Source organism: Schistocerca americana, chromosome 1 (assembly GCF_021461395.2).
Source record: "Schistocerca americana isolate TAMUIC-IGC-003095 chromosome 1, iqSchAmer2.1, whole genome shotgun sequence".
Classification (NCBI taxonomy): Eukaryota; Metazoa; Arthropoda; class Insecta; order Orthoptera; family Acrididae; genus Schistocerca; species Schistocerca americana.
The window spans coordinates 730,442,956-730,470,757 of record NC_060119.1 but is presented as its reverse complement, the minus strand read 5'-3'; the positions used below and the strand labels follow the sequence as shown (position 1 = coordinate 730,470,757).

Genomic DNA, 27,802 nt, shown 5'->3' with positions numbered 1-27,802 from the left:
CCTTGTTTACGTTGTGTACTGAGTGTTTAAGATGCCTCCGATAATCGTGAGTCCCGCCGACTGTGAAGTACGGACTGTTATAAATTTTCTTAGTGCTAAAGGCCTAAAAGCAATCGATATTCATCATGAGATCTGTGTAGTTTACAGAGAAAACATTATGAGTCATGGAATGGTAAGAAAGTGGGTGAGAGCATTTAAAGATGGCCGCACAAATGTGCATGATGAACAACAGAGTGGGCGTCCTTCGGTCGTTAATGAAAGTTTGGTGCAAGAAGTGGGCAATAAGATGCGAGAAAACACGACACTTTACAATTTCCTTCTTGCGGGATGACTTTCCTAATGTTTCTCATGGTGTTTTGTATGGCATTGTTACCGAGCACTTTAATTACCGAAAATTGTGTGCACGTTGGCAACCGAAAATGTTGATGGATGTGCACAAAACCAAACATTTAGACAGTGCATTGACTTTCCTTGAGCAGTACCGCAATGACGGTGACGATTTCTTAAGCCAAATTGTTACGGGCCGGGCGATGAAACGTGGGTGGCATACGTCACACCAGAATCAAAGCAACAGTCAATGGCATGGCGGCATTTAGATTCACCCAGGAAAGTGATGTTTAAGCAAACAAGTTGTGCCCAGAAAATCATGTGCACAGTTTTTTGGGACCGAAAAGGAGTATTGCTTGTGGAATTTCTGCCTCGAAATGAGACAATCAATGCAGCAGCTTACTCTAAGACATTCCACAATCCACGCCGTTCAATCCAGAACGAAAGACGTGGCAAGTTGAGCAAGGGCCTCGTTTTGCTGCAAGATAATGCCTGACCGCTTGTGGCGAATCAGACTAAAGATCTCATAACATCTTTTCGATGAGAAACTCTTACATTATCCTCCGTACAGCTCAATCTTGCCCTCAGTGAGTACCATCTGTTGCTGCACTTTAAGGAACACCTGAGCGGTCAGCATCTTCTAGACAATGACGAAGTCAAAACAGTGGTGATGCAGTGGATAACAAATCAGGCAGCAGACTTCTATGAGGAGGGTATTCGAAAACTGGTATAATGTTATGACAAGTGCCTCAATATTGACAGAAATTATGTAGAAAATTAGATTAAGGTACAGGCTTTCGTGTAAAAATAAAATTATTGAGATATCTTAGCACATCCTTTTTTTTAATTTCAAAACTACTTACTTAAAAAACATGCATTGTAGAAAATTGATGTCTGCTAGCATTATCAGCTTTTCCTGCATAACTGTAAATAAAACTAGTAATGAAGATGCCGCATGAACAATTAATTGTATAGCAGGACCTCAGAGCACACAATGCTCGAATAAAGAAATCAATGGCAATTTTATGGAAATATAAATAATGTTTATAGCGAAGTCGAGAAAGAAAACTAAATAAACAGAGAGATCAAAGGAAAAGTTCTGTGAAGTAACTCTTTGTAAACACTTGTTTCCAGTTGCGTAACAACACTGTAACTATATATGTTTGAGCACTGCCTTCCACAGCTGTTACAGTCTTCAGTAATACTTTGCAGGGTATGTGACTATGTGGTCATGCTGTCTTGTATATCAATGTTTTGCCTACTGTTACAAGTGGCCTTCATCAGTGTGGTGAAGTCACTCTTGTGCCATTGTCATATTCACATATTATGAAGTCCAATTTCATCCTGATCATAATGTCTGTCTGTCAAGAACAATACTGAATTCTATCAATAGATTAGCTGGCCAGACAAGGTGATCTGGACTGACATCCATTATCAGTAGTACTTTATATTTTAATTCCTGTTGGTTAGTACAGTGAACAAGGTAAAGCCGTAATGGTGACGTAGTATTTAACTCTCATGGTTCCATGTGACGCCAAGAGAAAACAATGCCCAACATAATCTGCACTGTTACATTTATTGCCACAATTTATGGGAGAGCCTCTGAATTCTGCCAGTCTGTACACCAGCTATTCTGACAGACAACACAATAGAAACCTTTATTAACACCTTGCCATCCAGCGACACCAGTGGTGTCGTGCATGAAATAGCGGTCAATAGCCGGCGAAACCACAGTGTTGTCGCGTGCATAATATCGCTCACCGGCTGGCAACACCACAGTGGTGTCGTGAGCATAGTATCATGCAGTGGCCAGTTACAGCACTTCAGTATCTTTTTCATTCTGTTCGTGTTTTGTTTAGGTGACAATAAGTTACACATGACAACAAGTTTTTTGTTTTTAAAAGTACTTGTGCACTTTCATCACGGCAGACGAAAGAGACGATACGATTATTTACGATGAATTCGCAGACATCTTGTCTGACATTTCGGACGACTTGGCCAATTGGGAAGAAGAAGATATCAAAAAACTGAAAGTGAAGCAGAATCGTCAGAAGATAGTGAAATACATCCAAGAAGAATTCGGCAAACTCTACGTTTGCCAACTGATTCGGATGAATCAGACGAAGAAAACAGACTGATTTACTGAGGACCAACAAAAAAATTTGGAGTATCTCAGGGTCCACACATATTTCCCAAAGATACATAGAGCGTCATGGGTATCGTAGAATTATATAATGGGAATGATCTATTTGAATATATTAAGGCGAAACCATGAAAACCAGTCAAAATTGCAAAAGAAGGAAACTGGATAAAAAAAGCCAAATTTGATGACATTACGGTACCCGAACTTAGAAAATGGTTTGGGCTTGCTATCCTCATGGGAATTGTGGAAAAAGCAAGGATCGATGATTACTGGTCAACAAATACATTGATACACACACCGGTATTTCGCAAAACGATGTCCCACAACCGATTCAGACAAATGTTATCATTTTTACATTTTTCCAACAATAACAACAAACCAGATAATGCTGACCAGCTTTTCAATGTGCAATTCGTAATTGATTATTTTTCCAAAAAGTTTAAAGGAACATTTAATCTAAGCCAAAACATCCCAATTGATGAAGGAATGATACCATGGCGTGGAAAGTTAAATTTTAAAGTTTACAATTCGAAAACTACGGAATATGGCATACTCATTCAGATTCTGAGAGACTCGAGTACGGGATACATTTTCTCATTCAAGACATATAGCAGCGCTGGACAACCTTAAGCAAAAACAGTGATGGAACTTCTTATGGAAGTGGCCACCTCTACGTGGATAATTATTATAACAGTGTAGAACTTGAAGAGAAGTTACTTGAAAAGAAAACTCAAGTTTGTGGAACGATATGGCAAAACAGAGGATTTCTGGAAAAATTGAAGCGAACAAAAGTCCATGTGTTTGAAGCTTGTCATCAACTAAAAGGACACAAGTGGCCAGCAACAAGCCAAGTAATCTGAATTATTGCTGCCAGCGCCAAGCGAATTAATTTGTACGAGACCTGTGGACGGCAAAGTGTTAATTGCCTTGATTCATGTTGTTACCGTATTTACCCGGGTATAAGATGACCCAGATTATATACAACCCCCTCCCCCCTTTTTCAAGACGCTCCTTAAGAAAAATTTATTCGTAACGTATTCCAACTAATCAAAATTTTACTGACAAAGTATCTCTCTGCAAACTTAACAATGCATATAATCTAAATTTATGTCATTTTTGTTTGTCTACATGGTTTACATTAATTTGCAATAATAACACAGCTGTGAGATTTGTAACTTTGTTGCCAGAAGTATTAGGTTGTTTCTTCTGACTAAACTGCAATTTCTGAGGTTGTGGTTACCGTGGGGCCTGAGAACACAGCTGTTTTTATCCGAATAAGTATCCGATTTCGCTTCTGTACTGACATGAGAATGTCACTATGTCTCTTGCTTCCAAACACACTTTCTGCCTACCGCTCTCTCACTAGCTATGAAGAACGAGCAAGTGATACAGACCCAATCGTTCCAGTTATATGACAACATTGTAGTCATAAACATGGAAGTAAGTCACTGACCCCCATCTAGACTTTAGCATCTCCTGTTGACATTTATGTTACTGTCGAGTACTGGCCCTATTTTGAAGTCAGCTTGATTCAGAGTTCAGGCCTACTTCAGTTTAAACATGGTAGATGTTCATACAGAGCCAAAGCATGCAATATACTTTCGCATTGTTGGCTGTACTACAAAATTTCTGCCTGCTGAACACTCCCCTCCACGCACTTATAGTTCTCAGCCAAGCTGGGTCACTGTCCCCTATCAAACTTTCTGTAGTGCTGTGCCTGAGCAACACTGAAGGCAATATCTTATAGGGTGCAGGTTGTATATACAAACAGCAACTAATACATAAATAGAAGATTACTATTTAGTCCAATTATCAAACTTTCACTTGTCTCGCAATCTAGTGACAATTAGTGTTATACAGTTTATTTCGTTAGTTAGACATTTCATTCTGGATTCAATTGCCTTCCCAGTTCATCTGAATGTCATCTTGTTCTAGAGCTGATTACAAGCCTGTAACAATTGTATTTAACATGTAAGCCAATCTAATTTCTAATAACGAAATAAAATATTGACTTGGGTTCTGCCTCAAGTAATGGTTTTTGAAGGATAAGATTCTTGCCTTTGCATGCTACCTTTACTTAAAAAGCAATATAAATATATGTAGATGGTCTTCATACATGTATGAGAACATTTATTTGAATCCTCTTCAAATACAACAAATGGGTGTATCTGACACAATTTAAAGTTCACTTCATAAAGTTGTCAACTTTTAAGCGGAGCGTTCTATTTTTGTAGTTGCTAGTTCATTATTTCTCATATATCCCTGGCACTAACGCAGTCTCCACGCTCCAATACGGTCAATACTGTATCAAGCACTTTGGCATATTGGGAAATCTCAAGCCTATTCGAATACAAGTATTGTTTGGTATGCCAAGCCCTTTGGGACGGTTCAAAACAAATTTGTATGAATCCTCAATAACCAAAGCTTCATCTGCAAATGTTAAGACAATCCCTATATTTATCTACTGAACTGTGTAAAAATGTTGGCCTCAGCAACAATAGTTTACTCTCTGGGTATAGGATGATCCCATATTTTTCGAATGACGAATTTGGAAAAAACCTTATCTTATGATCGGGTAAGCATGGTACTATGAATAAAAAACCAAAAATATGTTATTTCAAAAACTGGTTATTTTTAGCGGTTTTGAGAAGTCAGGTTGAACTGGCATAGAAAATAACCGGTATAACCGGTTGTTTCAGCGGTAAGCGCCTTTCCTACAACATTGTAGCATGGAAAAACCTGAAGTACACAATACAGATTCCCATGGTTGGCAAAATGTCATAATTTGCTGCCGGTTCACGACTCCCCTTCCCACACTCACCAGTCCCCCTTCCAACCCTCCTGTACTTCTGTGTCTGACCAACTATGAAACACGGACTATCTCCTAGGGTGCAAGTCATATGAAAAAACAGCAACTAACACACAAACAGAAGCTCGTAATGACGATTCAGTCCAATTCTCTAACTTGGGCTCATCGCACCATTAACTCGGGTATGTTGATACTATCTCCACGACAGGTCTTGCCACTGTCATTTATTTTCCCAAAAGAAATTTGTCAGTTCAACATGATTTATTTTGATTGTTAGACAATTTTTGATAAATTTCCCTTCTTGTTTCATCTGAATTTCAGGATCATCATTACAGTCTCTCATAATCAAATAAAATGCTGATCTGGGTTCCAAACCAAGTAGTGTTTTTTGAAGGACAACATTTCCACTTTTGAATGTTACCTTTAGTTAAGCAAGCGGCATTTTGTACACAGTATGAACTTTCACTGCGAACCTGTTCAAATACACCCAGTGTTTGTCAGATGACAGAATTTGGTGTTATTTCCTTGTGTGTGTCACAAAATTGTCATATTTCAAGCATAGCAATTGATACTGTAGTGGCTGGTTCACACTTTTTCACATATCCCTTGCCCTAGTGCCCCGCGAGTCAAATGCCACGCGACTGTTTGAGCACCTCGATACTGTATCGAGTGCTTCGGGTCATCAGGAAATCTTGTGTCTTTTCAAAGGCAATTACCATTTGCTCAGCACTGCCCTTATGAATTCTACAAAATAAACCTGCACATGACCTCAGTAGCCAAAGCTACTTAAGATGACCCCGACACACACTATTAATCAATACAAAAATGTTAGCCTCAACAGAAGTCAAACAATGGAATGTAACAATATTATGAATGGATCTGGCTTTAGCTGCCAGAGACACACTCTCTCTCTCTCTCTCTCTCTCTCTCTCTCTCTCTCTCTCTGTCTGTCTGTCTGTCTGTCTGTGTGTGTGTGTGTGTGTGTGTGTGTGTGTGTGTGTGTGTGTGCGCGCGCGCACGTGCTGTAGGGGGTGGATGTGGCAAGCACAAGTCATCTGTCCATTTATTTTTGATGAAGGCCTTATTGGTCAAAAGCTTGTTTTGTGGCAGTCTGTTGTGCCTATCTGCGACTCAGCATCTCTTTCATAATATTGTTAACCTCAACAGAAAGTTTAATCTGCAAATATAAGAAAACACTGAATGTTTCAAATGATGAACTGTGGAAAAAAATCTCTTCTTATAATCGGTAACTGTAGTAGGCTGCTTCACTATTTCACTTTGCATTCTATTTTCTCCTGAAGATTGCTGTTTATCACATATGCAAGCTAACTTGAGCTGTTTGCTTTTGTTGTACTTATGAACTCACTAAGAGCAGGATGAAACTGCGTTATATAACATATGAATGTTGCACTGGTCAAGCAGTAAATATGCTAACAAGATGGAGTTCAATTTCAAAAAGAGTTCATTGGTCTGAACGAGATAACATCGTCACACGCTTCAAAAAAGTACATTACGACAACTGGCAACTGCAAGTTTTACTGTGAGGAAACTAAGTCTGCAGTACTAGGGAATAAGTGCAGAGCTGCAAGGAACTGTTATTGGTATTTCAAATGTGTGCTTAAGTTATGATATGTTAAAACTAAACTTCTCTGTAGAGTAGCTTATGGCAATAAATAGCATAAGACTGCATATATTTAACCTGACACTGATATACGAGGTCTATTCAAAAAATTCCAAAACATTAATAATTTTGTGCCAACTGTGCGTTGGAGTGAAATGCAGTTAGCATCCCTGCAAGTACCCATGTTTTAACATATAACTGTCAGAAGTTTTATTGTTGCATGTCTGTTAGTTATTGTTCAGTGCCATATTGAGTAGAACATTGTGTCACACAGTTTGCAAATTTTGAGATGGCAAAGTTGTAGGAACAACACGTCTGCAAATTTTCCGTGAAACTCTCACCAAATTATGCACAATGCCTACGGTGATGAGCACTTAAGCCATATTTTGTGTTATGAATGGTTCACACAGTTAAAAAATGGCTGGGTGGAAGAACGATGATCCTCATTGAGGATGTCTTTTAGTGTCTACTAACGGCACTAATGTCGGCATGGTCAGTGAAACTATGCGTGCCAATCTAAGATCGACTGTCCGAGAGATTGCAAAAGAATGTAAAATTTCAGTGGGATAATGTCGTGAAATCCTGACACAGCATCTTGGAATGCATTGTGTTGCCACCAAGTTCGTCGTGCGGCTCATGAGTCAAGACCAGAAAGAAACTTTGAAGACCTTTTGAATCGCGCAAATGAGAATCTTAACTGGTGATGTGACATAGGTCTATGGTTATGAGGCTGAGATGTTTAAAGGACGAAGATGTGCAACAACAGATGAGATAGAACAAAATTTACAGACAGCACTTTGTGCAATTCAGCAAGAGGCGTACGAAGACTGCTTCTGGAAGTGGAAACAGTACTGGGAACAGTATATGAATTGTAGATGACAGTATTCTGCAGGATTCTCTCTCGCCGTCCAAATACGCCTTGGAAGGCCCAATGGTAGCAACCGGTCGCCGTGTCATCCTCAGCCCACAGGCGTCATCGCCACTGGATACAGATATGGAGAGCATGTGGTCAGCCCAGCACTCTCCTGGCCGTATATTGGTTTACCTGGCCGTATGTTGGTTCACAAGAGCAGAGCCGCTACTTCTCAATCAAGTAGCTCTCCCGTTTGCCTCACAAGGGTTCAGTGCATCCCGATTCTGAAGGATACCATGCACAGTAAGTAGAAGGTAATTTTACAAAAATTTTGTGTACAAAGTTCTTGAATTGATTTCGTAGCTCACCACATTCATAATTACAGTAGCCACAGCTCTAATAACTTTCATTAATAATACCTAGCTAAACACTTGGGGATTTTCTCCTTGTTAGAAGCAACAGTAGCACAATACTTTTAAAAAAATCATGAAGTGATTAATGTAATTTTTTGTAAACTTCATTGGAACTATCCTCTCACTTCAAGAATTTGCAAATAACTATATTAACTCACCTGGCTCTTGCAATTTGTATTGCTTGTCAGCAACTATGTATCAACTCTAAGTTCATTACTTGTCTCTCTCTAAACTTTATTGTAAATCACAAAATGAACTAACAAATGTACCAGCAAGCAAAGGAGAGTTAGATCGGATTACTTGTGTCTACCTTTGAAATAAAATCAATATTCAAAAATTAAAAATGCTGTAACATCAGAAAAAGGAGTAAAAAATGTTAATTCTCATCAAAAGCTTCCCATACCACATCCACACAGACAGACAACTATTTCATATCCTACAAAATCACACAAAATTTACTAACTTACCTGTCAAATATTCTTGCTTCCTTCAGCACATTTCCAAGATTTATATAAGCATCCAGAAAATTTGGGTCAAGTGCCACAGCTTTCTCAAAATGGTGTATAGCCAGCCATATCTCTCCTTGAGCATTGAATACACATCCAAGGTTGCTCCATGCCACAGCAAAGTCTGGTCGAGTCTCTATTGCTTTTAGGTAGCAAGCCTGTAATTGGGTAAGGGTACGAGGGAAGATGGGTGGGGGCAGGAAAAAAAGCTAATCAGCAAGAAGGTGCTTCGCAGGCAGTTGCAAAAAACGCTGCTGCTCGCGCTAGCAAAGCCTTGCTCCCAAGCATTGCGGACCGCTCCCTTCAAGAGTAATAATGATACTCATAAAGGAAGGGAGTAATGGTCATCCTATGACAGCATCATCAAGTGCCACAGCAAAATTAATAAGACAAGTCAAAGTGACAAAGGGCAGTAACACTTGGTTCCACTGTAAAACACAGTATCAGGTAATCCACAGGCGATCAAATTAACAATGTGAATAACCTGATACTGCCGTACGCAGCACGCTGCAGCTATAGCCTAACATGCCCTGGGTGAGAGTACTACAATAGTGCCTCTAACAACACTGAATGCAACCACTAAAATACGAAATTACTTTCAACCAGGACATGTTACATTAGTGACAGAGGATAGGTAATGGAAATTGCAGCAATGGATGTAAGGAATAAACAAATCGCCTAACGCGCGCGGGAGACAAGGCTTGAAACACAAAAGTGTTATTTGCTCCGTAACCTAAAACACACAAGATATGAGCAGCAGAAAATTTTTGTTTTAAATTGAAAAGCCAGTCTCCTCCTAGGAGGTTATGCAAATGGATAAGTTACATAAATAAGCCAGACTTAAAAACGATGTCAGATGCAATTCCTTTTTTAAATTTATTTTTAAAAGGAACAAACCAATAAATAAAGTTCATTTTTGGAAGAAACAAAATTGTACCTTTTCCTGAACTGAAGGAGTGATGATAACATTGTCATAATAAACTCAAAATTTAGAGCTGTCTCCAAAACATCATTCACTATTTAATGGTTTGGTTTCTATCATGAATCAGCTACATACTGCAATTAAACAAAAGCACATTCAGCCAATTTCATAAAGACTCGAGAATTAAAAAAATCAAATGTATCACTTCTGAAAACGGGTAAAAAAACACAAAAGAATCTTTTTTTCATTCTGAGGGGGAATGTGCAGAATAATTAAGGATAACAGCACGCAACTAATTAATTTCCTGCAGCATCGCGGGGAGGTAGGAGACTGGCCCAGTGGTCTACTTTACCTGAGGGGCACCAGCCACTAGGACTACATTTATCACTGAGTTGGCACACCAACAAGCCCGCCCACCATCGAGCGCGCAGTCGACGAGATGAACGCCTCCATCTAACAGAGCCATTCCCAGTCGGGGGAAGAAAGAACAAGAAGCATGTCATTAATCAGCGCACAAAGGCACACGTGACAAGCCTGGGCGGCACCAACAACTAAACTGGAGTTCCTATCATTTATTAATCAATAAACAGAGAACTGACAGGAAAATTAAGAAATTAAGTAAGTATGCATTAAGTTCTGTTATGTATTGTTTCCCTCATATTTCACCTCCCACACAAATGGATTAATGAACTTTGAGCAATGGTATACTTTTCCTTGTTTGATGCACAGAGCACAAAGAAGCTCTATATATACTTAAAAACTTTTAAGACGTAACAATGATTTCAGTCTTTGCTGTAGAGCAATTCAAGCCTCCCATTTGTTAATGCCTATAGAAAGGCATTACGGTTCTATCACTTTATTACTCCTTATACAATAAAATCTTTCTTGGTGACATTGAGTGATGTAGTACTGCCTCCACCCCCCTCCCTACAAAAATAGAAGCTTGCTGTCTGTTCATAATTAAAGACTACAACACTTGCAATAATAGTGTATTAGAGTTCAAATATTACCTCAGAGCAAGCCAAAAATGGAAGAGCCACACAATTTGCTCTCCAATAAGGCTTTGGTGCATTTCTTAAAATGTTCTGTGTTAAAGCATGTCTACTCTGTAAAATATGTAAGCTTATAATGTGATAAACACTAAGCCTTTGAGCTGAAATTTAATCAGCAGTACTACCATGTATTTTAACTGATAACAGTAAACTATTTATGAATTTCAATGACTTTGCAGAGCTTGGTAAAATATGCCGAAAACAAACAACAGACTAATGCTTTGTTCTACTTTTACTTACAGAACTTCCATTTTATGTAACAAGAATCTCCAAAATTACTTTGCCAGTCACTTTGATGAAAGAATTTATTCCTTCACCAGTAAAATCTGCACGAAGATTAACAAATCATTAATGCAATAAGTAAAATTACACATGTTTCTAATACAACTTTCACCAGAAAATTAAAAAAAGAAGTTACAACAAGGTTTGAGCACTCATTGTCTAGTTTTATGCATGACCTATTCCCACATTTCCTACAAAGACTAATTTCCATTTACATGTTGGAATTTATTCACTACTGAATTACGTGTGTGTGTAAAGTCAGAAATGAAAAAGCAAACTAATGTAATAACTGCAATGTAACCAATGATGCCAATTCACAGCAAATCTTAATAGTATTCTATGAAAGCTTCACTACTCAAACAGGTATGTACTTTAATAAACTCCATCCAACCAAACAAGGAAAGCTGTATCAGAAACAGATGATTTTGAATGAATTGAAAACCCCCTGTCTCCAGCACTTTGGTTCCACTCAGCTTTTATGAGTCAATGTGTTTGAATCTTTCAAAGGCTAATTTGCAGTACATGAAAAAATTTCAAACCACTATCGCCTGAAATTGGCTGTAAACCATATGATAAGTTAAGACATTATGCACACATGCTTAATCTGATACATTGCGCAACTCAAGAAAATTGCCTGAAAATATGAAACTTATCAAATGGTTTTACCAACTTGCAAGTAAATATAAATTTTTCATCTGGATCCAGGTAAGATCATACATACAAATGAAACTTTCAACAACTTTTTCCTGTTTGATATCGCCAAGGACTGGAAAATGGAAGGTCACAGCTGCGCGAGTTACCCGTCGAGAATTGCCAAGTATAAAACAGTAACTGTAAACAAAGTAACACTTTTTGACGTAACTCATGTCGTCTCCCTCACGAGTAACTCTTAAATGGAAGCAAAATAATTCAAGAAATATCAGCATCTGTTACAAACCACACTGCTGTTATTTCTTGAAAACTGTGGCGCTGCATTTTGTGAGTCTCCATAGTTGGTACTGGCAAATGCGCTGTCCAATACCACTTATGTTTCCAGCCTTTACTTTAGCATGCTAATGAGAAATTAGCATGGTAAAGTCACTGGGCATTAAGCTGCACATGGAAGCAGGAGAAAGGAAGGAATGCAGATGTAATGTCAAATTCATCATTAGTGCTCCAACAACAAGAAAACACCACCTGGACTCATAGCTGGTGAATGTGACAATACAATCAATAGGAAAAAGCTGTTTTACTCCTATGTGCCCAAAAATCTGGCAACGTGAGGCACTCCATCATATTTTTCTTTTTTTGGAACAAATGTTACTGCAACCTCCTTTTCTTCTAACGTTGTGTGTGATGACACAGTGGATAATCTTTTACCATAAATCTCAGACAAAAAGAAAAATCTTAACCAGGAATATTTACGATTCAATACACTTGGATGCATATCTACTCCTTCACCAGGCAAGCCAACAAATTTTGTGAATTACTTTTAGCAGCCTTTGAAAATTCATACCATTGTGTTAATGACTATTGGTAAAGATAGTTGAATAGGATTTTGGAAAGGAAGGAGCTCACTCAGCTTGCTAAATTGTACACAAAGATGGTTTTTCAGCAAGAATTATAACATTCAATGTTTAAAAGAATACTTAAATGCAGAGGAAGTACTGTCCCCAGTCATTTCCTCTATAATTGCCAAGCTGAGTAAACTTCATGTGATAAGGAAAGGAATGGAAAGGTCAGGTGTAAGACAAAACCTTACCTTAGCTTCATCAAGTCTTCCCAGTGCTTTAAGCAGATTTCCCAGATCACTTCTCACACAATATAAATCCTGTAACAGCAAGTAAATACAACCATGTAATAAACTGTCCCAATCCAATGCCTATTATCATACACAGATCACCACATATTACATTTAATGAAAAACTTTACTACTATTATGTACCTGACTATCCCTCTAACCATTTTTTTTACACTAAACGGAACTGAACTACTCTTTTACAATACAGCACACACTATACAGGGAGGACTAGAAAACTTAACTGCTTTAAACAATACTTTCCTGATTATGAATTTTTGTGCAATATATACATTCCTGGAGAGTAATGAGCTATCACCTACATTACTGATACATTTTGTGTGGAGAAAAACCACAATGCCACATTACCCTTATATGAGATTGGCTGATCTTTGTCTACTGTTGTATGCCTGAATTCTTAACATCAGAAGTTGAATTATAGACATGCATGCCACAGATACTACTGAACAGGTAAGCTTTCAACCAAAACACTCTTTCTGGAGAAAAGAAAAAACAAAAGAAAAAAAAAAACCAGACGCGCACACACACACACACACACACACACACACACACACACACACACACACACACAGAGAGAGAGAGAGAGAGAGAGAGAGAGAAGAAAAACTATCTCTGGCTGACCTCAGCAGCCGGAGGCAGCGGTAATTGAGTGAGTGAGTGTGTGTGTGTGTGTGTGTGTGTGTGTGTGTGTGTGTTTTCCAAAACCACCTGAACTAGGAATTTCTAGGTTGTTTTGTTAGAATCATTTAGTCCATAAGGTGCTGGGTAGGGGTCTTGGGGGAGAGGGTGGAGGAGTACATGATTCATGGAAGAAACACCCAACACAGCTGAGTTATCTTTATGTGAATAGGATGGACATGAGCTCTGAATTTAGCATATATCATTTTTCATGCTAAATCCTTCAAATTATACACTGTAACCTTGAGGCTGAGTGAATTTTTATAGCTGTTTGTACCACCCTAACTTACTGACTAGTACAAAATATCCCAAAATGAGTGAAGAAAAGTGCAAGCAGCAGTAGTGATCAGGGACCTATGCCCTAACAATCACCAATCTTGCACTTGTTAAATTATCAGCTGTACACACAGCCGATACTAAGCCCAGTGGAGAAGAAACTATAAACGATACTTGATAATGACCACAACGGGTAGAAATATAGTACGTGTATATCAATTTCCTTGTGTGTCTGTAACATTGTGTTGCTTCACTAAGTCAGACAATGTCGGAAATGCTAGTCATGGATTCATGCCAAAAGCAAATGTCTGAGGCACTTAACTGGAAAATAAATTCTTTGATGCATGTCAATGAAATTTATGCTTCTTTTTACATCAAATTTTATTGTAAAATGTGTGTTACTGTCGGGGCTGTTAACCAAGTTGCAAACTTAATTACTCTCTTCCACCGTGCCATTATATTAGCGCTTCCTAAGTAGAGAACAGACTATATACAACATAAGAAGTTCAAAATATACCTGCAAATACACATGAAAACTGTTTAAAATATGCATGGAAAGTGTTGAGACATACAAGATCATATAACAAAAAAACATAGTAGTTATTGCATGCAATATATCTCCCCGATGAACCTGTACATACCGACTGCGAGGAAAAGTGCCAGCCACGTGAAAAATCAAAACATTTAGAATGTTGATCTCATGATCTGTATACTTTCTGGTAGAGGTTAGGCAGGGTTCTTTTTGAGATTACTTTTTTAAACAAATTCCAAAAAGAAGACTCACACCTTGTTTCAAGTATTGTTTTTTCTTTGCTATCATTGTCGGTAGCAAGCAAATGCGATGCAAGTTAGCTGCCACACAACAATCTATATGCACAGTTCACATGCAGAGTAGCACGCTCAAGAACTCCGTAATATGTTATTCCAAGAACAACATACAAGCAGGATTTTTTTTAATAATGCTGAAATTTAATTAATATTATCAAACTAAACTTTCACTTACAAATTATTTTACATTTTGCTATAATTGTACACACAAACGATCAAATACTGTTGTTAATGTTCAGTTGTAGGATTGTATCTTCGAGCACTCTAAACATTTTTTTATAAGCAGGAAAGAACCGTTCTATATCAACTGAAGTAACTGGGCAGTATTTGAATCCTTGTTCTATGTTGCCACTAATTTTTGACAAAAGTTCACCCATCCCATTAATAAAACTATCAATCTGGGACAAGGAATCGCTGCTTGGGTTACTATTCAAAATGTTTTTTTGAACTTTTCTTTAAGTTTTCTTGGGAATATATCTGACAGTGAGGAGTTCTGCCACAGATCTGCACTATCAAAGTCACTTACTACACCTTTGACTGCATTGAAATTTTCACTGTAAAACACAGCTTCAACCGACATACCCTAACGTGTTACCACTGTTTCAGGAGGTAACAGCACATTTTGTAGTTTTTCTTGATGGGTTTTGATGTGAGCATGTGCCTTAAACACTTTCTTTGTGGATGAAATCAATGTACTTACATTCCAAAACATGGATCGTACTATTTCAGCAAGGTGATGTACTTTGCGAGCAAAGCACTTCACCTGAATCTAATTGGGATAAAATACTTGGAGGTCTTTTCCTGCTTTGATCATAAAGGGAACATCATCTGAGAGAAACACTAACACTCGTTCGTCTGCAGAAAATTCCGGAAATTTTTTTTTTATACCCTCATTCACAAACCTAGTGATCATAGAATGGTTCAAATGGCTCTGAGCACTATGGGACTTAACATCTGAGGTCATCACTCCCCTATAACTTAGAACTACTTAAACCTAACTAACCTAAGGACATCACACACATCCATGCCCGAGGCAGGATTCGAACCTGCGACCGTAGCGGTCACACGGTTCCAGACGGTAGCACCTAGAACTGCTCGGCCACCCCAGCAGGCAATCATAGAATAATTTATCTTTTCAAGTTCTTTGCACGTCACTAAACAGGAAGAAGGCAACTCTCGTTTTAACGCACCACCAATTACATTTGTAATTTTACAGCCCTAAGTATCGGTAGTTTTGTCAACTAAAATTCAGTTAATGTTGTCCTCGAGTTCACTCCGTATTTCCACCAGAACACACAGGTGAACTGCCAGTATTAATTTTTATGCAATGTTGATTCATCTGGCATATTTTGATTTAAGCAGTATTTGTGCAGGAAACCTTTGAGGATAGTGTTTATAAGTTTGTGAAGAGAGATATTATTTGCAATGAATGCGTCATACAGAGCCATGTTAAAAGTATTTTTATCTTTGGAGGTTAAATCCCTGCTACTGACAAAAGTATTCCAGGATGGTCAGTTATCCATGAAACAACATTTCTTCTTTCAGGCAGCATGGTGCACAATACGTTACACATTACATATAAACACTCCAAACTTTGTACAAATAAAAATAAATGTAAATAAACTATGGACTTGCAAATAACAACTTAAGTAATATAATTTAATTATTGCTAAAGCTTTTGGTATGAAGGGATAATGGGTAAACCAGGGGTGTGGGCAGCAGGCGCATTGACTCTGCATGCCTCTTCCTGTTCGTAATCAGTTTGTTAACCAGTAGCCTCTCAGTTAGCAATCACATGCAGCTGTACGTCACAGTCATATTGTGAAGCATCCAAATGAGATCGAGATTGACCATACCAATATACATTTATAAAATACAGTGGAACTTCACCTTTACACTTTTCACAGGACTAAACAAAAAAAATTAAATGCAGGAAATTTAAAATGTGGGAACAACGTTTTAAGCTGTGAAAGTTACATACAGGACACCTCTTGTACTTTCGCACTTTATGTAGGTCATACGTACATAATATACATGAAAATACTTGTCAGGGTCTTGTTTATTATCTAATAAAAACCACTGATGGAAATGGAACTGATAATTGTCTGAGAAGTACAAACTTCTTACTTAATTACGCAAGTCATAATCAATGTTTCTCGAAAGCCTCCAGCTGTAATTTGTTTGTTAAATAATGGAACACTGCGCTAGTTATGCATTTTTTCATGCTTAGCATGACGCATTTTGAGAATTTTTTTCTTGTTGTCAAGTGGACGTATTTGTGTAAGTATTTTGTGCAGTGTTTTCATATGTGTTGTTCTGAGTCTCTTGCACTGTAGTCATCTTTTTGAGGTTATCAGGTACTGTGCCTCCTGAGTTATGAAGAAAACCACACAAGCAAATTGTCACTCGCATTGTTTGCTCGTATTATGTTACAAAAAATACATACGTAAATACTGCACTTTACAAGGAGGATAGATTCTCAGACACATTTTGCTCAGCATGAAACACATAATTGGCTCTTTTTTTAAACTAAAAACATTTGAGCAACACAAAGTGAGTGAAGGTGTCAACTATGGCTACAAGTGGTCAAACAATGAAACATGCTAAGTATGGTTCGACAAAGATGTCAACAATCACAAAACTGGGCATACGCAATTTGAAAATGGTTGTGACTGGTCATGATACCTTTACTCAGACAAACCTAGTTACTCCCATCTGATACTACGCCGAACAGAGCTCTGCAAGGCAGGAATTATGGCACAAATTGTTCCAACTTAATATGTTTATTGCTTCAAATTCACTGAGTATAGGGTCCTGGTATCAAGAAACTTAACCTTCATTCCAGGAACACAGAAGTAGGGTTATACCATACTGTAAAAACAGCAAATTATGCATCATCACTAGTTTTTAGTTAAAATGTGCAATGACCAGTGAAAATGAGCCAAATATCCAAAGATTGGGAGGGTGACAAAAAGCTATTCTAGGTGTGTTGGGCAAAATCTCAGACAGAATAGATCTCATTTCAGTGATTTTAGGAAGTCATGGCACTGTTGAAATAGGTGATTAACACATTCCAGACCAGGATAATACTGACTCGCTAGTGGTGTGCTCGGAAGCTGTTTTGTAGAGTGATCAGCAGTACCAGGATTGGATGTGATGGCCCACGAAATCTGCTTTTGTACTAGGCCGGTGGGGTAATTCCCTACAGTGAAAGCTGAGGTGAGAATAGTGGTGTATTGCTTTAAAGAGTCTGCATGTGAACCAATATGTTTGCCTTGGATGCCAAGGCTGTATGGGAGGGAACATTTGACATGGAAAGGATGACAACTGTCAAAATGTTAAGTACTGTTGTTTGTTGGCCTTCGGTGAAGAGGAGATCAACATCAAGGTAAGTGGCACTGAACCGGGAACAGGACCATGTGAAATTTAATTGGGAGAAGGTATTCAGAGATTCCAGGAATTTCAACAGGTCAGCCTCACCATGAGCCCATATTGTAAAGATGTCATCAATGTATCTAAACCAAACCAGGGGCTGAAAACTTATGGATCCCAGGGAAACCCCTGCAAGCAACCCATGAAAAGGTTTGCATAGGAAGGAGCCATCCTGGTTCCATGGCCATACCCATGATCTGTTTGTATGTCTGCCCCTCAAAGGTGAAGTAGTTGTAAGGAAGTGTTGAGAAATGATATCATAGGTTTGGAATCAGGTGGGCACTGACTAAGGAATTTCAGACGATCTAGGAAATGGTATCTTTGATATAGGAGGTGAGTCTTTGTACTGTGAGTTGCACGTGCTGATCTACTAAGGCAGATATACGTTTGATAGGGGCTTTGAAGCCAGCAACTATAGGACAGCCAGGATTATTGGGTTTGTACATCTTAGGAAGAAGGTAAAAGGTGGGGGTGCACGGTTTGGGTGGGGTGGGGTGAGAAGTTCTATGAATTGAGGTGTTAGTTCTTGTGAGGGGCCTGAGGTTTTAAGCATGGACTGTAGGTCAGTTTGAATCACAGGGATGGGATTCTGATGACAGACACATGTAGAAGTGTCAAGACAGTTGTCATAGAACTTCACTAACATACTCCTTTCAGTCAAGTACTGCTGGGAGGATAACGATGGAGTCATCAGCTTTTAGGGAATGTAGAGCCTAGAGTTGTGGAGAAGACAGGTTAGGGTCATGTTGTAGGGACCTGAGGAAGGGCTGTGAAGCAATGTTGGAAGGCTGCAAAGTTTAAAATTTTGTCTGCTTTCACGACTTTCCCAATCGATTTTTCCCCTCCTCCTTTTTCTATAATTTTTTTCGTATCACCAGGTTGCCCACTCATTACCCCTTATTAACAATTTTGTGCGGATTTTCTCTGGTTTAACCAAATTTTTTCCTTTCTTTTCTTCCATTTTTCTATCTTTAACATGCTCTGCTTATCTATTTATCTATTTGTTTATTTCTTTGCCAATCCTATGATTTCTAACTCTTCGAACTATCCTCTCTTGCCATGATGAATCCCATCCCATATTACACCCACTGTCGAAAACATGCTTTTGCACTATCGAGACTAGTCTCTCATTCTGTTTCTTGAAACTTGCTTGTCCCTTGGAGTTACTCCGAAGGCCTAACATTGAAAGGCCCCATTTCTGGATGTAATACTACTCTACACCAGGCTCTTTCACAGTTTCAAATACAGCAATCTCTTGCTTCTACCAGGCTAATCTGTGACTATATTCCTCACCAGCCAATTTACACTCCACCAGACTTCACTTCTCCTGCAAAGTTCTGCAGCTGTCTGTCCGTCCCTCATGTTTCCTTGGATGGTATCGTCTGCCAAGCCAAATTCAAACTTTGACAACACACCAGACTTCATCTCAAAAAGCTTTCCCAACTTCTCCTAAACTACATGAACAGTGGTGTTTCCCTTCCTGTCCCTCTGTGGCTCCCTAAACAGTCACACCATAAACCGCCACTCCTCTCTCCTACAAACCAAGCTTGGCCAACCTCCTGAACATCCCACAGCTGTCACCACTGCCACCCAGACCAAGAATAACCCATAATCAGTGTCATAACAGTACAGTGTCGACCTCTTATCCAAAGCACTCTCCCCTCCTGAAATAACTGTATTATCTAAGGGTATCTCTTTCAGCCCTGCACCTGCATTTGATCATGTTGCTTTGGTGAATGACCTATTTTCCTTCACATGTAATAACAATTGGAAATGCCAGAGGTTGAACATACCACTTCAGTTGTAAAGTCCTTTTATCATCACACAACCGGTTTCGGGCTCTTATAAGCCCATCTTTAGGTGTCTTAACTTGGTGCTGTGGCCCCCGAGCACCACAGTGGACGTGTACTAGGCGCAGTGTACTGCCTGTGAGTGCAGAACAAGGAGTAACACATGTCCAAAGCGGCGCTCGGGGGCCACAGTGCCACGTTCCGACACCTAAAGATGGGCTTGTAAGAGTCCAAAACCGGTCTTGTGATAATAAAAGAACTTTACAAGTGAAGCGGTTTCTTCAACCTCTGCTATATTGCTCAGCTGCAGATGTTCCTCCAACAGGATGATCCCTCTTGATCCACCACCAGTGCCTCACATCATCCCGTACAAGCCTTCCAAGAATTCCTCACATCCCGCATTGTTTCACAGACCTTCCTCGGGTCCCTACAACATGACCGTAACTGTCCTCTGCACAACTCCAGGCTCTACATTCCCTAAAAGCTGATGGCTCTATCATTATCCTCACAGCAGACAAAGGATCTAACACTGTAGTATTCACCGAAAGGATTATGTTAGTGAAGGTCTATGACAGCTGTCTGACACCTCTACCTACAATGTCTGCCATCAATACAACCCCTGTGATTCAAACTTACCTGCAGTCCATGCTTAAAACCTCAGGCCCCTCAAAAGGATTAACACCTCAATCCATAGAACTTCTCACACCACCCAAACCACACACCCCCACCTTTTACCCTCTTCCTAAGATCTACAAAACCAATAATCCTAGCTCTCCTATAGTTGCTGGCTGCAAAGCACCAATCAAACGAATATCTGCCTTAGTTGACCAGCATCCGCAACTCGTAGTACTAAGACCCCCCCTCCTATATCAAAGATACAAATTGTCTCCAAGATGTCTGAAGTCTGTGCACATCCCACTCCCATCACACACCTTACTTGTAGCCGCTGATGCCACCACACTAAATTCAGTGTGTCTGTCTGCTGAACATTTCCTCTGTCAGTGCCCATCTAATTCCAAACCTATGATGTCATTCCTTCACTGTGCGGAATTAACCCACCAGCCTAGTTCAAAAGCAGATTTCCTAGTTCAACACACCCAATCCTGGTACTGCTGATCCCTTCAGGGAACAACTTCAGAGCATACCACTGGTGACTCAGCATTATCCTGGTCTGGAATGTATTAATGAGCTACTTTGACAGTGCCATAACTTCCTAAAATCATGCCCTGAATTGGCATACATTCTGTTTGAGATTTTGCCAATACACCTAGAATAGCTTTTAGTTGGTGTACCAATCTCTGCAATATTCTTGTCAGATCCTACGCTCCTTTTGCACCAATCTCCCTACTCTAAGGTTCCTACCTCTGTGACCATCCCCGCTGCAGGACTTGCACTATGCACCCCCTACCACCACTTATAGAAGTTCTGCAACTGGCAAAACATATATTATCAAAGGGTGAACGACATGTGAAACAACCTATGTCATATACCAGCAGTTAACTCGTGGATGATGTTTACGCAGTAATCCCTGTCTTGAGTATTATGCTGTCTTCCACCTTCAAGATATCAGGTTTTCAAATCTCATCCAATGCAGCCCCTAACAGTCTTTCCTTCTCATCCTGTGCAGTATGTCTGCCCTGACCCACAGTTCTGGGTGACTCTCTTGAAATCAACCCCTTTTCTTAGATCTCGCCAGTCCTTTTCCTTCACCCCTCTTACTTCCCCCTCAATCCCTCAGCCTGAAGGAGGAGCCACTGGCTCTGAATGCTTGGCTAATTACAACTGTCGTCTGTGTGTGTGTGTGTGTGTGTGTGTGTGTGTGTGTGTGTGTGTGTGTGCGCGCGCGCGCGCGCGCGCGCCACTGCCGCCGCTAAGTGAGTAGATTTTTCATCATTACTTTTGAAATATTGTAATTCTAAGTTGTTCACGAAAATTTCTGGAAGGAACCCGAGTGGATTGCCCAATACTGGACCATTCTACTGCCTGAATAATTTGCTGTCAAGTATAAATAATATTAGTAATAATCCATTAAATTTTGGGTATGCAGCCATGCAAATACCCTTCTTCAACTGATATTTCAGCCGCCTATCATCTAGACATCTTGAGAGTGAGTCGCAAGACTGATGGCTAGGTGCTGAGAGTAACCTTGTGTGCTCCACCGCAGTGGTACTGCGCATGTGGATGACAGATGCTGGTCTGTGGCAGAGAGGTACACTTTTACACACACACACACACACACACACACACACACACACACACACACACACACACACACGCGCGCGCGCGCGCGCGCTCGCGAACTAAAGTGGAAGTGTTCAGACGATTGACTTGTTTATCGAAGTATATTCAGTGGTGATAACACCTTCATGACTACTCTGCAATTTAATTACATTAAGAGCCAGATTCCAAGGCTTATCCAAATTAAAACCATTATCTCTATTTATATGAAGTTATCGGTTAATAAAATTTGAAAGGCTTCATTGAAAATATAATTCCAAAAGGAAGATGTAGATGTAAAAACTTCCCGTTCACTGTAGTTCATCAAATATCCCGTGTCTATACAATGCTCAGTCACAACTGGCTGACTGTTGTTGTAAGCTTTTTTTTTTATTTTTCCGTTTACCTCTCGTAAGCAGTGCATGTTGTCTGACCTATATAGGATTTACCACAATTTCCGCAATGCATCTGATACACACCCATCTTACAAAGCAATAAATCATCCTTTACAGAACCGAGTAAGGCTATAATTATTGTTTATGTGGCCACAAAATCATCTTAACAGGATGATTCTCAAGAACATGGCTTATCTGCAAGGAAAGAGCATCCACATATTGCAAAAATGCTCTTTATCTGAATGTATTACTTTCTTCTTCCAGATCATGCACTTGCATCCTAGGATTCACACTGAATCCTATGTGAATTTGCTGCTGGGAATACCCATTCACTTTAGAAGCACTCTGAAGGAGTTTGAGATCATCTTGGAAATTGTCATTATAGGATACACAGTTTGCCCTTTGCACTCAGGACTTTAGGAGCCGCCCCCCCCCCCCCCCCCATTTGTGAAACGGAGATGGCAGTTACTGGCATGTAAATATAGATTCATACCTTCAAAGGATTCTTTGTCTCTTATTGGCCAACATTTAGACAAAGACATCACATCCCTATTTGGGCATGTATTCCTGTCATTTTATTTTCAAGTTAATGAGAATTTTATGAACAGACTGATGGTGTTGCTATGGGAAGTGCCCTCTCCCCCTGGTATCTAAATTACTTGTGGAAGACTTAAGAGGGCAAGGCACTGGATTACACATTTTGAACCAACGGTCTTCTGGAGGTGCATGGACAACATATTTGTAGTATGGCTTCACAAGGAGCAAGAATTACATCAATTTCTTGAGCACCCAAATTTCAACAATCTAGTATTAAATTTGCTATGGAAATACAAAAGATGGCTGCACCTCTTTTTGGATGTTTTCATTCGTCGTGAAGTTGAAGGCGCATTGGGACATCATGTATGAATCTACATTTACATCAAAGTAGTTGCCATCATCCTTCAAAAATAAAAGGTGTCCTTAAGCCCTTAGTAAATAGGGCACACTGTATATCCAAGAGAATGACAATTTGTATGGGGAGCTCATCATAAACCTTAAGACAATTTTTAAAGCGAATGGATAATCCCAGCAACACATCTGGAGAGAATTCAATGTGAATCCTACAAAGTAAGTATGTGATCTGGAAGACAAAACTAATATCTCCAGATCAAGAGCATTCTTATCTTATGTGGGCACTCTTTCCTCTAAGACAAGCCGTATTCTCAAAACCACGGTGTTAAGACTATCTTCTGGTCATTGGTAAAAATTGCAGTATTACTCAGTTCTGTGAAAGATGATTTATTGCTTCGTAACACAGTCGTTTATCACACACATTGCAGAAATTGTGATAAATCAGATACAGGTTAGTCAACATGCACCATTCATGAGAGGTGCATGGAACACTGAAGATACACATGCTTACTACAGCCAGACAAGTCAGCTGTGGCAGAGCATTGTATAGATATGGGACATTTGATGAACTACAGTGACGGAAGATTTTAACCTCCACCTCTTCCTTTTGGGATCCTATTTTAAAGAAAGCAATAGAAATTAGATTAACCGATAACTTAATAAACAGAGATAATGATTTTAATTTGGGTAAGGCATGGACTCCAGATCTTGGTGTAATTAAATTACAGGAAAGTCGACCAGGTGTTGCCACCACTGATTATACATTGATAAGTGAATCAATATCTGAATGATTTCAGCACAGGTGGTGCGTATGTTAAGAGCACCTCTCTGCCGCCAAATAGCATCTGTGACCCACACTCGCATTACCACTGCGGTGGGGCATGTAAGGCTGTGCTTGGCACCTTGTCAGTCTTGCAATTTGCTCTGAGGATGGCTGGATGACATGCGTCCAAAATATTAGTTTAAAAGTAGTATTTACATGGCTGCATGCCCAAAATTTCATGAACTATTTATTACATCCTAAGAAATTAAAAATGAGTATTCACAACAGTCAAGGACCAGTTGGAGGATATCTTCTTTTTACCTGGATGAAAGAATGTGGGGTCATAAAAATTGTAAAGCTCATCAACCTTTATACATACATACATACACACAAAATTCAAGCTTTCGCAACAAACTGTTGCCTCATCAGGAAAGAGGGAAGGAGAGGGGAAGACGAAAGGAAGTGGGTTTTAAGGGAGAGGGTAAGGAGTCATTCCAATCCCGGGAGCGGAAAGACTTACCTTAGGGGGAAAAAAGGACAGGTATACACTCGCACACACGCACATATCCATCCACACATACAGACACAAGCAGACATATTTTTGGTCTTTAAATATGTCTGCTTGTGTCTGTATGTGTGGATGGATATGTGCGTGTGTGCGAGTGTATACCTGTCCTTTTTTCCCCCTAAGGTAAGTCTTTCCGCTCCCGGGATTGGAATGACTCCTTACCCTCTCCCTTAAAACCCACTTCCTTTCGTCTTCCCCTCTCCTTCCCTCTTTCCTGATGAGGCAACAGTTTGTTGCGAAAGCTTGAATTTTGTGTGTATGTTTGTGTTTGTTTGTGTGTCCATCGACCTGCCAGCGCTTTTGTTCGGTAAGTCACCTCATCTTTGTTTTTATATATAATTTTTCCCACGTGGAATGTTTCCTTCCATTATATTTATACATACATACATACATAAGATGGAATATCACACAAACTCATTTGGTTTCTTTGGATTTGATTGTAATTCCATTTTATATGTGTGCATTAAGGTGGCCCATAGCTATAGCTAACATTCTGAAAGGTAAAATGTTGCTTTCTATCCTTAATCCTACCAGAGTAAAAAAAATAATTCACAAAAAATTCTGCCCAACTGGACCACGGCTACGTGACACCAAAACAAATACAAGTAGGAAAACAGTAAATGCATCAATTATTTCTCTTCAAAACTGATACTCTCTTTCCTATCTCTGCCATTTATTTTTTATTCTCATACAAATTTACAGAAACATCAAAGACACAGCACGACCTTTTAAACATTCTCCACCCAAATTTTCCAAATAATATTTCCCAATATTACTCAACAAATATACATGATTTGAGCAAAGACATACTGATCATTATTTCTCCCTAAGAATGGCTTTGGCCTTAGTTAGGTATTTGTTACCCTCACCAGCATTGATATGTTTAATAAACTGTTTCTAACTCTAAACCTTTTTTAGAACTTTATTGTAAACTTTGAAGAATGAATTCTCTTTCTGCAAAGAAATATTATCCAATATATTTTTAATTTCGCTTTTGTGAGCAGGAGCATTCATTCGTGCTGAAAGGGCTTCTTCAAGAAAGTTGGTAACAGAGAATCTCCTGAAAAAATTACAGGCACTAAGAGTAACAAAAGATGGAAATGTGATGTCTGGAGGAAGAAAAACCTCTTTAATGCATATTGTACCCTTTCAGGTGATTTATCTTCTTCAACCTCTTGTTCAGCTTTGTCTGCTTAGAGCATAACTTGCGCCATATTTGCCTTAATCACTGCTGGAATATCAGGGTGTATACATGGACAAAAAATTTACCAGGTAAAAATACATTTGTTCCAACTGTAAAAACATCAATCCTTTGAATGGTAAAGGTTCCATACACCAGCGAGAACTTCCCAGCACGTTTTGGAAAGATCTTTGATGTGCAACAACATGTACACTGCATATTTTCATATTACGATGCACTCCATACTTTCATATTACGGAAGTATAAATCTGAATTCTACCAAACACAGCACATTAGTTTCCAAAGCACTAAAATAGAGATTGCAATGCACTATTGTATGCCAGTCATAGCTCATGTCACGTGATGTCATCAGCCAATGACAGCAGATATTCAGAGCATGGGACACGTGATGTAGTCAGCCAATAGCAACATCACTATTCAGCAGCACGAATGCACAAACAGGGAAAGTAAATGGTTTAAATTGATGTACATAGTGTAGCTACAAGAATAGCTAAGCCTTCATATATATTATTTGTCTTTTTAATGTGTGTTACACTTTAAGATACACCACACAAATGTGCCAGTAAAATTTTAAACGACGACAATGTCTGGTCTTTTGGGCTCGAAATTATTCAAAGTAGCCGGTCCTGAAAGTGTTACTTTTTAAATGAGAGTCAAACGCCCTGTAATTTAAGAAATTCACTGCAAATTCTCACACATAACATAGTTCATCTTGTTTAACAGAAAATTTCCTTTGAACATAATAACGCTTTTTGAAGAACCATTTGCAATATTTTCCCGTGAACTCTGGGTGTAGACATGTGTTCGTTTCAGCAACTGCCAGATAGCACCAGAAAACAAGTGAACAAGTGTTACTGCACGTGGGCAGCTACGATGATGTAGGAAACCCGTATGTTCGTACACATGCAGCATTAAGAGAACTTACATGACGTCATACGAGAAATACGATATCAAAGGATACTACAAGAACATAGGAATGCATAATTCGGCTTAAAGAACAAATTCGTATGTCCTGATTGACAATGAAGTAGGCCCCAACCTGATATTAAGCTTCTCAGTGCAGTTTTCAGGATATAACTTTTCTTGGTGTACCAGTACTGTAGTGCCCTATGTTTGATTCTTTATTATGGCATAATGCCCTAAGTTCTAGAAGATGAAAATGTGCATCTAAATTCAGCGAACAGTTTAAACTGACCACTACTGTGGGATGTAAACACTTCATTTCTTATAAACTGACAGCATCTGCAGAAAAGATTAATAAAATCCACATTTATTTAGCAAACCGACAAAAATAACTTCATTTGTGCAAGGCAATTAATGCTTGACTGCCAAAAATGTGAAAATAAAATAGAAAATTTAAGCTAATAACAGCCTCCCATAATTATGTGAATATATTTTAATTCACAGTTGATAGCTCCCGGCTACAGAAATCTGTTTTGCTTTTATTTGACATGTGAACTTTAAGCAAAGAAGAAACAGGACATCAGGAAACAGCAAAATCACTAAACATAAACATGGGTCACTATTCCCCTCCCCACTAAAACCCAGAATGCTCTGCGGATGCATGAATCTGGCAAACTGGCCACACCAGAAAATTTTTTCTGTGTAGCATGACTGCTTCTTGCTACTGATGCAGTCACATTTTCAGCAGCCAGAAGTGGGAGAAGGCACTGCTCCTACACAACTGAACTGCATATGCACATCAGCCTGCTGGCAACTGCTCAGAATGAACTTTATGTAAACAGTTGTGATGTAATGCTTATCAGTAGCAGTTTGCTTTTGTGAAGTATTCCTTAGACTTCGTACTAAAGTCTTTGACACATTTTGCTGTTCTTACCAGTCAACATTACAAAAAAAATTAACTAAAGACTAAAACAATTATGAATTCCCAGAATTCTTAACATTCCTGGGTTTTTCCGAGTTTTTTCCTGGACAAAAAATTCCTGGGTTTATCCCAGATTTCCCAGTTGCCCACAGCATGTACACTCTGATTATCATCAATTAAGGATAGAGTCAGATTGAAGAACTACACACAAG

At 39.1% G+C, this 27,802-nt stretch overlaps 1 protein-coding gene across 1 annotated transcript in view; it reads right to left on the bottom strand.

Moving 5' to 3' along the window:
• The window catches only part of LOC124610567 (UDP-N-acetylglucosamine--peptide N-acetylglucosaminyltransferase 110 kDa subunit), a 144,482-nt gene that overhangs the window by 78,392 nt on the left and 38,288 nt on the right, over positions 1 to 27,802 (bottom strand). The window contains exons 5-6 of the mRNA XM_047140168.1: positions 12,670 to 12,738; positions 8,634 to 8,830 (exon numbers count right to left, since the gene is read on the bottom strand). Coding sequence (XP_046996124.1) covers positions 8,634 to 8,830; positions 12,670 to 12,738 — 266 coding nt within the window. The remainder of the gene's footprint in view (positions 1 to 8,633; positions 8,831 to 12,669; positions 12,739 to 27,802) is intronic.